We start from the raw sequence: 13,575 nt of genomic DNA on the forward strand, positions 1-13,575 counted from the left end.
GCCCGGCGGGAGGGTCGGGACACCCGGAGCTGTCAGGTAGCCTCGGGGCAGCCCGGCCGGGAGTGAAGGCGCCGCGACGACAACCGCGGCGGCCAGCCGGGAGGCGGAAGTGCCACGTGTCCCGACTGCGCCTGCGCGGCCGGCGGCTGACAGACACTTCCGGCCGGGGCCTGCCTCCTTCTCCTTCGGCTGGGCTCCCGCTCGCGGTCCGGCGTCCCGGCTCTCTCCAGCCGGATACCCGAGCCTCCACTACCGGGCCAGGCCGTGACCGTCGCGGGGCTGGAGAGAATTTGGCGCCATGCCTAGGGCTTGACGCGCCGCTCTCTCGCCTCCCCCTAAGCCCTGAGCCGTAGCCCCCTCCGTCCGCTCCCAGGGGCGGTCTGTGGGTGTCCGCCCCGCGCTGCCGCAGACCCCGCCAACCCCCTGCCGGCCCGGCCGCCGCTGCCGTCATGTCCCAGCCGGGGATACCGGCCCCCGGCGGCGCCCCAGCCAACTTCCAGGCCCAGAATGGGGCCGCCTCGGCCTCGGGGTCTCTCTACACCAACGGTAAGTGCGCTCCTGGGCGGTCGGGAGGGCGCGACTAGGGCCCAGGCTCCACTTGACCTTTGGTTGCACCGGCCGCGGACGCGACCGCGGAGGAGCGGGTGTCCTCCCCGCCGGGGTCCCGAGCAGGCGCTGGTGGGGGAGGCTGGGCCGCGGGGACCGCGGTGAATGTGCTCCCGCGACCCCGGGTCCCTTTTAGTGTCTCAAATTTATGTATTCGTTCACTGACTGAACAATTAATGAGCAATTGCTGTACGCAACGAACGCCCTGGCATACATGGGTGAAGAATACTGGTTGGGTGCAGACCTCAAAACTCGCATACAAACCTCACAGTGCCCGTGTTATGTGTCTTCCCCATCGCACCACCGCCTGTCTTTTAGCAAGATAGCAGAGTTTGCGGTCTGATTCATTTCAGGCTGCGTGCCGACAGTGGGATGGGGGGGTCGTACTCAGTCTGAATTTACCGAGGTGAGTGAGTGGCTGGGCTTTGGGGCTCTTTAGGGTAAGGCCTGCTCATCTCTCCGAGAACATTCCTCGAATTGTGCTTAGGGCACCTGTTCAGTTTTTCACCTTTGGAAGAACCAAATAGAGGGGAGAGTCTGCTGTTTGATTTCTAGAAGTGTTGCCATCACTTTGGAAAGGAGTTGAACACAACTGTGAACCTCCGATGAGAGTGTGTATGTGGCACACTCTCTGTTGTGAGAGTGTCTTGTCATTTTATACATCTTCCAGCATTTTGTAAATTGCCCTACATTGTGGTTTCCAAGCTTTCAATTCTTTTTAAGATTTATTTATTTCTGCATACACGAACTGGGGTACAGGCCAGATGTGCGGGGGGAAAGGGGTGAGAGGATTCACCAGAGACAGAGTGGGGAGCAGAACAGAGGGATCTACTGAAATACACTGCTGAGGGGAGCAACAGGAGAGACAGGCGAGGTCTGCTGCGCATTTTGGGTCAGCTCCCTGGCCGGGGATGAAACTCCTGCTGCAGTGGCTGCTGATCGCTTTATAGTGCTGAGGCTTAACCCCTTGCCCCACCAGGGAGAGCCCCTGCCCCTAAGCTTGCAGTTGTTATATAGAGAAAGATTTTCTGCTAATAGCTTGCCAGGTTACCAATTTACCTATAAGTCTTTGGTTTAAGGAAATAAAGCTAGTAGAATTAATACTAAAATACTTAAATTGTCTTTTGGAGTCTAAGATAGCTGTGGTCAGGAAAATGAACAATGACTAAAATTGCTAATTTGCATTTTTTTTAGAGAACATTACTATTGTCTTCACAAAGAAGGCTCTAAAAGACTTTTAAAAATGTCTGAGTAGGAAGAAGCAAGAATAAGTGTGGGTAAGCACCGAACTGGTGTTAAGTTGAATCCATTGTGTGCTCTCATTTTTATGGTAGCAGATAATGTGAACGACATTTTCTCCTAGGCTGTTTAGTAGTAACATTTACACTGTGGATGAAATAATTTTAATACATTCAGTTTAAGGTAAAAAGACATGTCATATGGCTATTTTTTTCCTTATTTGTAAATTGCAAATTAACATGAACTTTAAGTGCATATCCTGCAAATATTCTGATAAGCTTATGTTTAAGTATAGCTCTGGTAATTATAAAATGTTAAGGGATTTTAGCCATTGTGATTTGCTCTTTTGGAGAAGTCACTATGTTGTTTGGATCCAGTTCAAGAGGCATTTATTGCATAACATTTAACTTTTTTCCTAAGACACATAAATAAAAATAAGTAAAAGTCCCTGTACACTGGTTGTCCAGAGCCAATTGGAGATTCAGATAGAGAAGGAAATCACAGGACTGCAAATACATACCTTTTTAAGATTTAATTTTGACATTCTTTTTCTAAGTCCCATCTATAAAGTTTTTGGTAGACATAGTATATAACATATATGCTATGTTCAAATTATATACTATAGTTCAGTTAGATTTTTAGATTATAATCAAAAGACCTAATAGCTACTTCTTTCATTTTTATATAACGTGCTTTCATATTGTGTAGTGTCAGTATATAGTAGAATTCCTCATAAATTGATAGTGATTCTGTACGACCACTTAAACTGGCAGATAATTAATTTGACTATCTTGTGATAAGGATAAAGGCAAGTTAATTGCTTTGGTAACTCAATTTGCTGAGTCAATTAGAAATTGTAATATTTATATAAACTTCACATTTAAAATATAGCTTGGGGGGTGGGGGGCGGGGAGGGGAGGGATTGGGGTCAAAATAAGGGGGTTGCAATTGTATGGGGAATATAAAAATAAAATTTATAAAAATAAAATAAAGTATAGGTTGGGGCCTCCCTGGTGGCGCAAGGGGTTAAGATGCAGCACTGTGAAGCTTTCTGCAGCCACTGCAAGACGAGTTCGATCCCTGGCCAGGGAGGTGACCCACATGGTGCAGCAGACCTCTCCTGACAAGCCCGCTGCTCCCCTCAGCAGTATATTTCAGTTCATCTGTCTGTTCTGCTCCCCACTTTGCCTCTGGTGAATCCTCTCACCCCCAACACCTCTGGCCTGTACCCCAGTTACTGTATGCATAAATAAATCTTTAAAAAAATACATTAAGAATGTGAAGGTTAATAATCTTCGCTTTCTCTCTTAATAGCTTCTCCTTTTATATTGTAATGTTATATTTATAAATAGCTGCCTTTGGAAAATATTATGTATCATATGATATTTTGAGAGAGCAAGAGAATCCCCAGATAATTTTTGTTATAGTAAATTGTTATAATTGTTTATATATATATATATACATATATTTAAATATTTATTTATTTATACAAGCACTGGGTACAGTCAGAAGCGCGGGAGGGTGAGAGAATTCACCAGAGCCAGAGCGGGGAGCAGAGCAGGCAGGAGGACTGATGTACACTGCTGAGGGGAGCAGCGGGCGGCAGGAGAGGTCTGCGCGCCATGTGGGACCCTCCTCCAGTGGCTGGGGAGCAGCCGGGGATCGAACCGGTGCTGCAGAGGCTGCGGGCAGCTTCGCAACCCAGCGCTCAACCGCTGCGCCACCGGGGAGGCCCTTATATATATATTTTTAAGATTTATTTTTATTAAAGCATACAAGAGGGCCTCCCCGGTGGCACAGCAGTTGAGCGCTGGGTTGCAAAGCTGCCTGCAGCCTCTGCAGTGCTGGTTTGATCCCCATCTGCCGGGTGAGGATCCCACATGGCGCGCAGGCCTCTCCTACTGCCCGCTGCTCCCTTCAGCAGTGTACTTCGTCGGTCTGCCTGTTCTGTTCTCTGCTCTGGTTCTGGTGAATTCTCTCACCCTCCCATGCTTCTGACTATACCAGTGCTTGTATAAATAAATAAATCTTTAAAAAAAATAAATAAATAAAGCATACAAGAACTGGGGTTCAGGCACAAGGTGCAGGGTGGGGGTGAGAGGTTTCACTAGAGGCAGAGTGGGGAGCAGAACAGGCAGATGGACTGAAATACACTGCTGAGGGTAGCAGAGGGCAAGACAGGAGAGGTCTGCTGTGCCATGTGGGTAGCTCCCTGGTCGGGGATGGAACTCGTGCTGCAGTGGCTGAGGACAGCTTCATAGTGCTGACTTTAACCCCTACATCACCAGAGAAGCCCTGATAATTGTTGTATTTTTAATCATTGTTACTATCTTACTGCACCTAATTTATAAGTTACTTTATCAGAGGCATTCATTGGTGGTGTCTTGGAACAAATCCCCCAAGAATAAGTGGACACTACTATGATGTCCATCTCCTCTCTAGACTTTAAATCTTGCGAGGCTAAGAATATCTGCTTTTGCACATCATCCTGTTTCTAACTCCCCCACATTTAAAAGTAGTCAGTTTTACTAAATGAAAGTTTTTGGAGTGGGTATTTTTCAATTTAGATCACTAAGCATGTGTCTAAGTGATTCATAATAAGATTAGCGCTTACTTCAAACTTTTGTCCTGGTGGATTTTTCTTGCAGTATTATCAGTTAAAACACAATAGAATATGTGAAGTGTTTTTTGATCATCGGTTTGCATCTCTATTTTAGACATGGCAGAAATATAAATCTCCTAGTTTCACTATGATGTAAACCGTGTTTTATGATTGTGTGTTTAGTATAGGAAGTCTTTAGTCACGATCAAAGCATACTGTAAATAAAAATGGCATGTGGTCTGTCACACTGATTGTTGTGGCTGAGTTCCTTTTAATGTTTTCAGTTGGGGCAGTAACTTTAGATTCCCATAAGACTCTTAGCCTGTCTCTGAACTTCTTGTTTTTCTCTGCTATAAGACTGGGAGCTCCTGAAAGGCAGATATAATAATGAGAATCAACATTTGTTTTTTACTTATTCTGTGACTGTGCTCGGCTGTATAATATGCATCATCTTCTCTAATCCTCACAACAGTACTATGAAGTAAGAACTGTTAGGTTTGTAAACCTGAGAAGGAGTTTGAGAGGAGTAATTCGTTGGGCAACTAGCTCAAGGTCATACAGCTATTCATTTGTGAAACCCAAAACCTAGGTAGCCTTACTTGACCACTGTTGTTCTACTTACTGGTTATTCAAAGTGACAGGACCTAGCACTTTGAATTAGTGCGTGAATCAAGAACCCTCTCAGGTTTCTTTATGTAGGTAGATTTGTATAATTACAATGAATATTTGTTGATTTTTTTTAAAAAGCCATTTAGCTTATTTTCCTTTGGATTACAACTAATGCATTATCCAACCCTAACTTCTGTTAGTATTTAGTTCATATCCTTGCTATTTCATCATCATATTTTATAAATGTTTTATAGACCCCACTTTGATTCCTAGCATTTGCTTACCCCTTTCCATTGCTTTCTTTTTTTTTTTTTTTAAAGATTTATTTATTTATTTATACAAGCACTGGGTACAGTCAGAAGCGCGGGAGGGTGAGAGAATTCACCAGAGCCAGAGCGGGGAGCAGAGCAGGCAGAAGGACCGAAGTACACTGCTGAGGGGAGCAGCGGGGGGCAGGAGAGGTCTGCGCACCATGTGGGACCCTCCTCCGGTGGCCAGGGAGCAGCCGGGGATCAAACCAGCGCTGCAGAGGCTGCGGGCAGCTTCGCAACCCAGCGCTCAACCGCTGCGCCACCAGGGAGGCCCTCCATTGCTTTCTTAAAGCTCTTATTTTTAGTGACTGGCCCACAAGTTGTACTCAGGCAGTGGAGTTTGTTATGTGTTATTTGTTACCTGCTACATCAAAACTTTTCCCCCAAATAGTAACATTGTACTTAGCTGTTGTATTTAAAAGCCCATAGACAGACCTGTTTGAGGTTTAAGAGACTATCTTGCTGTCTAAAATGTGATGTTTTTATGTAGGCCACCATAATTAATAGGATCACATTCTGGAGAGTCTTGAATTAATTACAATTGGTTCCTCAGTGGTATTCATGTATGATAGGTGGAAAGTGTAAGCTGTCTCTGGTAAATAGTAGCTCAGTATATATTTACTGAATATATTAATGAATTAATTAAGAATACAAAGAAAGATCTTAAGTTTTTATCTTATGTGGAATTTTAGGCAAAACCTTTCTGGGGAACATCTTTTCCCCTTACTATTAAATTTATATTAAGGAGTAGTTTATTTATGTTTTTGTGTCTATCCAGTAGACTTTCTTGAAGAAACTTGTAAAGTAATAGTTTACTTTGTATGCATTGGGCAGTATATCAGAAGTGTCTTTTAATTTTTCTGTGCTAGATTTCACGAATAATATATGTCAATCATTTTGACACATTAGTGATTTCTGAAGTTCATACTGTTCACTCACAAGTACACGAGAAACATCTGTACATGAAATTTACCAGTCAGATTCTGGGATCCCACTGAGTCTTGAAGAACAGAACCTGACAAAGGTGGCTCACTAAGGAATATACCTTGGATCTCTTTGATTCTGAAGCTACTGGCTGGGTGACTGAGTAGCAATCATCTGCATTCATTTTAATCTCATTTGCTTCTTTGCTTCTCTACACTATCTTTTTTTTAATATACAAAAAAGTTAGGTTTAGTATAAAAAAGAGAGGGAGAAGATGACACTTGCACAGACAAAAGCAGGCAGAAAAAGCTGCTCTTCTCCATACTTTTTTTTTTTTAAGATTTATTTATTTGTACATGTGAGAACTGGGGTACAGGCCAGAGGTGCAGAGGGTGAGAGGATTCACCACAGACAGAGTGGGGAACAGAACAGGGAGAGACAGGAGAGGTCTGCTGTGCTATGTGGGTTAGCTTTTCGGCCAGGGATCGAACTCGTGCTGCAGTGTCTGGGATTGCTTCATAGTGCTGCAACTTAATCCCTTGCGCCACCAGGGAGGACCATCTCCACACTTCTAATATGGTTTCTGCTCCCACTCATTCCTGAAACCCTTAATAAGGCCACAAGTGACCTTTATTAAGTAAGTAAATAAATAAATAAATAAATAAATAAATTCACTTTTATTTTCCAAGCAGCTGTTGATACCCTTGACCACTACTTGTTTTGGTTTCTAGGATATTGCATGATTTTGATTTTCCCTTCTACCTTTTTGGTCACTGTTTCTCACTGGCAGTATTCTCAATATTTCTACCTTTTTTGGTTGCTTTATTCTCTCTCCACCCCCACAATGTTGATGTTCCTAAGAGTTTGGGCCTGACTCTCTTTCTCTCTTTTTTAGCAACAATAAACATTTCACATAATTTCTTTAGCCTACTTTTTTCTTACTCTGTACATGCTCCCTGGATGATATGAATTCCCATGGCATCAAATACTATACATATGCCAGCACCTCCCCAAGTTATAAGCTGAAACCTGTCTCTTTGGTTGCATATAGGTATCTTTCTGTTGGATACCACCACTTGGATTTCTTGATGGCACCTGAAATTACTTTTAAAATAATTCTTCAACCTCACTTCCCTTTGTTTTCCTGCCTTCCCCCATTCTCTTCTTTTCCTTTCCTAGAAAATGGCACTACTCTCCACGGAATTGGTCAGGTTAGAATCTGGCAGGATTTTTTGATTTCTTCCTCTTCTATTTCGCATCAGCTTACATATTCCATTCCCATATTCAATTCCACATCAAATCCCACAGTTTTATTTCTTCAATCTTTTTTTTTTTAAGCTAAGTATTATACAGGTGCTATGCATTTCTCTGCAACCCCAATGTTAAATTATTTTTTATTAAATGTATATACAAACACAAAACTAGGTATTAATTCCATATACTTAAAACTGTGGGCACATTGTAAAACCAAAACAAATTATAAATAAAACATCTTCAAAAGCATTGTGGTTCAAACTTAAAATAATTAAGTAATGGGAAGGGGAAAAACAAAGAAAAAACATTAAGTAATATGATGGATTATGTTTACCTGCAGCCAAAATTCAATTGTTTTAATTTTGAGCATGTTGGAACATCATTTGGGTGATTATCATGGCCTCTATTTTTCCTTTTTTTTTTTTAAAAAGATTTATTTTATTATACAAGAGCTGGGGTACAGGCCAGAGGCACGGGAGGGTGAGAGGATTCACCAGAGACAGAGTGGAGAGCAGAACAGGCAGATGGACCGAAAGCACTGCTGAGGGGAGCAGTGGGCGAGACTGGAGAGGTCTGCTGCGCCATGTGGGTATCTCCCTGGCCGTCCAGGAATTGAACCTGTGCTGCAGAGGCTGTGGACTGCTTCACAGTGCTATGCTCAACCTGCTGCGCCACCTGGGAGGCCCCTATTTTTCCTTTTTTAACATGAAACTTGTTTTCAGTTTGGGGAGATTAGGTATTCCCCAAAACAGTGTGGAAGAAGCCATTATGGAGGAAGTTCTCCCTTTGCACATATGAATGGCTTTTACAAAAGGCAACTTCCACCCAGCCTTCAGAATCCTCTTATAAAATAAACCTTTTGCCAGGACTCATTTTCGGTCCCCTGCTGTCATCACTGTCACAATGAATCAATGAATCTTGTAGTAACTACTACAAAGCAGTTTCTTTTCTATTTTTTTTTTAAAGATTTATTTATTTGTTTATACAAGCACTGGGTACAGTCAGAATTGTGGGAGGGTGAGAGAATTCACCAGAGCCAGAATGGGGAACAGAACAGGCAGACTGATGAAACACACTGCTGAGGGGAGCAGCGGGCGCGGCAGGAGAGGTCTGTTGTGCCATGTGGGACCCTCGCTGGCGGCCGGGGATTGAACTGGCGCAGCAGAGGCTGCGGGCAGCCTCGCAGCCCAGCACTCAACCGCTGCACCACCAGGGGAGGCCTAAGCCTTCCATTTTTAATAACATTTCCACAGTGCTTTACTTGCTGCCCCAAAACATTCCATCATAACCATTCCATTCATAAACTGTTTAATAAAGCCAATTAGATTTTAAAAATTAACTTGGTTGTATTTTTGTTATTTAACACCACCTTCTGAAGGTTATCCAGGTTTGTGGCCCCTACCATCTTCAAATCCAACAATGACCTGTTGGGTCTTGCTAACTTTCCCCCTCCCCCTTTCACCCTTGTGTTCATATATCAGATTATCCTGATAATCTGAAATTATCTCAATCTCAAATTACATTAAGAACCTTAATTTCGGGGCCTCCTCGGTGGCGCAGCGGTTCTGGGTTGCGAAGCTGCCTGCGGCCTCTGCAGCGCCGGTTCGATCCCCGGCTGCTCCCCGGCCACCGGAGGAGGGTCCCACATGGCGCGCAGACCTCTCCTGCCGCCCGCTGCTCCCCTCAGCAGTGTACTTCTGTCCTTCTGCCTGCTCTGCTCCCCGCTCTGGCTCTGGTGAATTCTCTCACCCTCCCGCGCTTCTGACTGTACCCAGTGCATGTATAAACAAAAAACAAACAAACAAATAAATAAATAAAAGCATGCCTCTATTAAAAAAAAAAATTTAAAGAACCTTAATTTCGGGGCCTCCTTGGTGGTACAAAGGGTTAAATGTCTGTACTATGAAGCTATCTGCAGCCACTGCAGCACTGACTTCGATCCCAGGCCAGGAAGGTCACCCACATGGTGCAGCAGACCTCTCGTGTCTCCCCTGCTGCTCCCCTCAGCAGTATATTTCATATTTCAGTAGTTGTGCCTGTTCTGCTCCCCACTCTGTCTCTGGTGAGTCCTCTCACCGCTCCCCCCCCCTTACCCCAGCTCTTGTATGCATAAATAAATAAATCTTAAAAAAAAAAAGAGGGCCTCCCCTGTGGTGAAGCAGGTTGAGTGCAGTGCTGTGAAGCTGTCTGCAGCCTCTCACCCTCCCATGCCTCTGGCCTGCGCCCCAGCTCTTGTATAAAAAAAATAAATAAATCTTTAAAAAAAAAACGAAACTGGGATCTAGCCTGAGGTACGGCAGGGGCAGTGGGGGCGGGGGGTGATGAGAGGATTCACCAGAGACAGAGTGGGGAACAGAACAGGCGGATTGACTGAAATACACTGCTGAGGGGAGCAGCGGGTGAGACAGGAGAGGTCTGCTGTGCCCTGTGGGTTGCCGGGGATCGAACTTGTGCTGCAGTGACTGGCAATAGCTTGATAGTGCTATCTTTAATGCTGGCGCCACCAGGGAGCTTCTCAAGTCTGTGTTCTTAATTGCTACTTTATAGTGCTTCTTTCCTATATATTTAATATAGAGTGATCTTGTACTATGAAGAAATTGATTGTGTAGGGTTTGTATTCCTTTAGATAGTTTTGTGTAGCATATCTCAGCGATTGAATATTCACCTCACTATGGCATTAGAATATATAGAACATTGCTAGTTCAACTATGTTGACTTGTAGTGTGATTTGAGACAAGTTGCTTAGCTGCTGTAAACTTAGAATTTCTTTTTTTTTTTTAATAGAGGCATGTTATTTATTTATTTATTTGTTTTGTTTATACATGCACTGGGTACAGTCAGAAGCGCGGAAGGGTGAGAGAATTCACCAGAGCCAGAGCGGGGAGCAGAGCAGGCAAAAGGACCAAAGTACAAAGGGAGGGGAGCAGCGGGTGGCAGGAGAGGTCTGTACGCCATGTGGGACCCTCCTCCAGTGGCCGGGGAGCAGCCGGGGATGGAACCGGTGCCGCAGAGGCCGCGGGCAGCTTCATAACCCAGTGCTCAACCACTGCGCCACCGGTGAGGCCCTAAACTTAGAATTTCTTGGGCCTCCTTGGTGGCGCAAGGGGTTAAGCACCACACTATGAAGCAATCTGCAGTCTCTGCAGCATGAGTTCAATCCCCGGTGGGTCAGGGAGCAACCCACATGGCGCAGAAGACCTCTCCTGACTTGCCCGCTGCTCCCTCAGCAGTGTACTTCCGTCGATCTGCCTGTTCTGTTCCCCAATCTGTCCCTGGTGAATCCTCTCACCCCCCCGACCCCACATCTCTGGCCTGTTCCCCAGCTCTTGTATGCATAAATAAATAAATCTTTAAAAACAAATAAATAAAATAAAGTTAGAATTTCTCATAGTACCAGAATCTTCACTGTCATTTTTAGAATATGAGATTCTGTAATTCATCTGTGACTGAGAAATCATGCATAGCTAAGCAAAGTATTCCTAGATATAAAGAGTTAATTTCCTAGAACATTTGATTTGGTATTTTGGAAGTAAGCCAGAGTTGATTTAAGTTACTTATTTATGCTTATCTTTCTCTTTACTTATCCTTTCTCTTTTTCTAAAGATTCAAGAAGCCTTTTTAAATGGGTTACATAAACATCAAGGAGGTAAAATTTAGGAAAAGTGAAATCTTTCTAAACCTGTGTGTATATTAATGCCTGCGCATAGGGGAAATTCCCCTCACCCCGTTTGGATTTTTCAAAGGCTGACTGGATGGAACATTTAGATTTATAGGAGAAAAGGCCAGATTTTAATAAAATACTAATGGGGAATGTACATGGTTGTAAATTCTAAAGAAAAAGATTTATTTATTTTTTTAAAAAGATTTATTTATTTATACAAGAACTGGGGTGCAGGCCAGAGGTGTGGGAGGGTGAGAGGATTCACCAGAGACAAAGTGGGGAGCAGAACAGGCAGACGGACCTAAAACACTGCTGAGGGGAGCAGCAGGCGAGCCAGAAGAGATCTGCCGTGCCATGTGGGGCACCTCCCTGGCCGGCCGGGAATCGAACCCGTGCTGCAGAGGCTGTGGACAGCTTCACAGCCTGCACTTAACCTCCTGAGCCACCAGAGAGGGCCCCCCTTTGCTATTTTTAAATTGGAGTATTTTTGTTTTTTTATTGTTGTCTGAATACCGTATGTTGTTTTTTTTTTTTAAAGATTTATTTATTTTTATACAGAAGCTGGGGTACAGACCAGAGGCGCGGGAGGGTGAGAGGATTCACCAGAGACAGAGCGGGGAGCAGAACAGGCAGATGACTGAAATACACTGCTGAGGGGAGCAGCAGGGGGAGCAGCAGGCGCGACAGGAGAGGTCTGCCATGCCATGTGGGAATCTCCCTGGCCAACTGGGAATCGAACCCACGCTGCAAAGGCTGTGGACAGCTTCACAGCACTGTGCTCAACCCACTGCACCACTGGGGAGGCCCTGAATACCATATGTTTTAATGTGTTTTTAAAAAAATACTGCTTTGTTTGCAAGACTAATTTTTACTTCTTTTATTGGAAGGTCCTGTCCAAAATGCACTGATGTCTTCACAAGTGTCGGTGAGCCAAGGATTTAATTCTCAGCTTCCAGGATCCTATCCTCATCCAATACCAGCAAAGACATTGAATCCAGTCTCTGGACAGTCTAACTATGGTGGTTCTCAGACTGTTTCTCCATTAAGTAATTATCAGGGACCCGGGCAGACTCTTAATAGACCACCTGTGACTTCTAATCCAGTGACACCTTCATTCCTTAGTGGTCCGGTTCCTCGAATGCCACTACCTACTTCTCAGAACCCAGCTGCTACACCAATGCCTTCTGGTAGCTTTCTTCCTGGAGCCAATGTACCACCACCTTTGAATTGGCAATATAACTATCAGTCCACAGGACCACAGACAAACCACAGTCCTCGTGCAACATCTCAACCAACTATGTCTGGGAATACAAATTTCGCGAGTCATCAATATGTTTCTTCTGGAGATCCCTCACTTCAAAACAACTTCATGAAATCAGGTAGAAAACTTTTTTTTTCTTTTTTTTAAATAATTATTTATTATTTATATAAGCACTGGGTACAGTCAGAAGCGCGGGAGGGTGAGAGAATTCACCAGAGCAGGGAACAGAATAGGCAGAAGGACCAAAGTACACTGCTGAGGGGAGCAGCGGGTGGCAGGAGAGGTCTGCGCGCCATGTGGGACCCTCGCCTGGGGATCGAACTGGTGCTGCAGAGGCTGCGGGCAGCTTCGCAGCCCAGCACTCAACCGCTGCGCCACCGGGGAGGCCCAAACAGGTAGAAATCTTAAAATGTAGAAGTGGGAAATTTTTGTTTGTTTTGATGTTTGAATTAATAATCCAAGCTTTGAAACCATGTGGAAGACTATTGATTTTTAAGTCACTTTTAATCATTAAGTAAGTTCTCTAACCTTTGAGTTCACTTAAAGTTATCGGTTGATTCTGCTTTGCTTCTTTCCTTTGAAAATATTCTTTGTGTTTCTTTGAGTCACCCATGTCATTTCACCTATTCTGGCATGTGTGCAGAGGCATTTCCTTAAGGTCTGGCCATTACTTTTATTAAGTGGGCTCCATCTTGTTTTCTTTTTCTTTTTTTTTTAAAGATTGTTTTATTTATACAAGCACTGGGTATAATCAGAAGCGCGGGAGGGTGAGAGAATTCACCAGAGCCAGAGCGGGGAGCAAAACAGGCAGAAGGACCGAAGTACACTGCTGAGGGGAGCAGTGGGCGTGGCAGGAGAGGCCATGTGGGACCCTCACCCGAGGGCCGGGGATCGAACCGGTGCTGCAGAGGCTGCGGGCAGCCTTGCAGCCCAGCACTCAACTGCTGCACCACCAGGGAGGCCCTCCATCTTGTTTTCTAGGGGAACTTAATTCCTCTTGGTATTGGTCTGCGGCTTGGGTTAACCTTTTGTTATGGCTTAGGCAGCTTTTTTTTTTTTTTTAATTTTTTTTAATAGAGGCATGCTTTATTTATTTATTTGTTTGTTT

The 13,575-nt window shown here is 44.3% G+C and overlaps 1 protein-coding gene across 2 annotated transcripts in view; it reads left to right on the forward strand.

Annotated features, from left to right (window-relative positions):
• Positions 1 to 449: 449 nt before the first annotated feature.
• The window catches only part of SEC24A (SEC24 homolog A, COPII coat complex component), a gene marked incomplete at both ends in the record, with an annotated part of 61,180 nt that continues 48,054 nt past the window's right edge, over positions 450 to 13,575 (forward strand). For both annotated transcript variants that reach the window (XM_084252463.1, XM_084252464.1), the window contains 2 exons: positions 450 to 546; positions 12,094 to 12,585. In XM_084252463.1, the coding sequence (XP_084108589.1) occupies positions 450 to 546; positions 12,094 to 12,585 (589 nt within the window). The remainder of the gene's footprint in view (positions 547 to 12,093; positions 12,586 to 13,575) is intronic.

The sequence above is a fragment of the Talpa europaea genome, assembly GCF_964194135.1.
Source record: "Talpa europaea genome assembly, chromosome: 13".
Taxonomy (NCBI): Eukaryota; Metazoa; Chordata; class Mammalia; order Eulipotyphla; family Talpidae; genus Talpa; species Talpa europaea.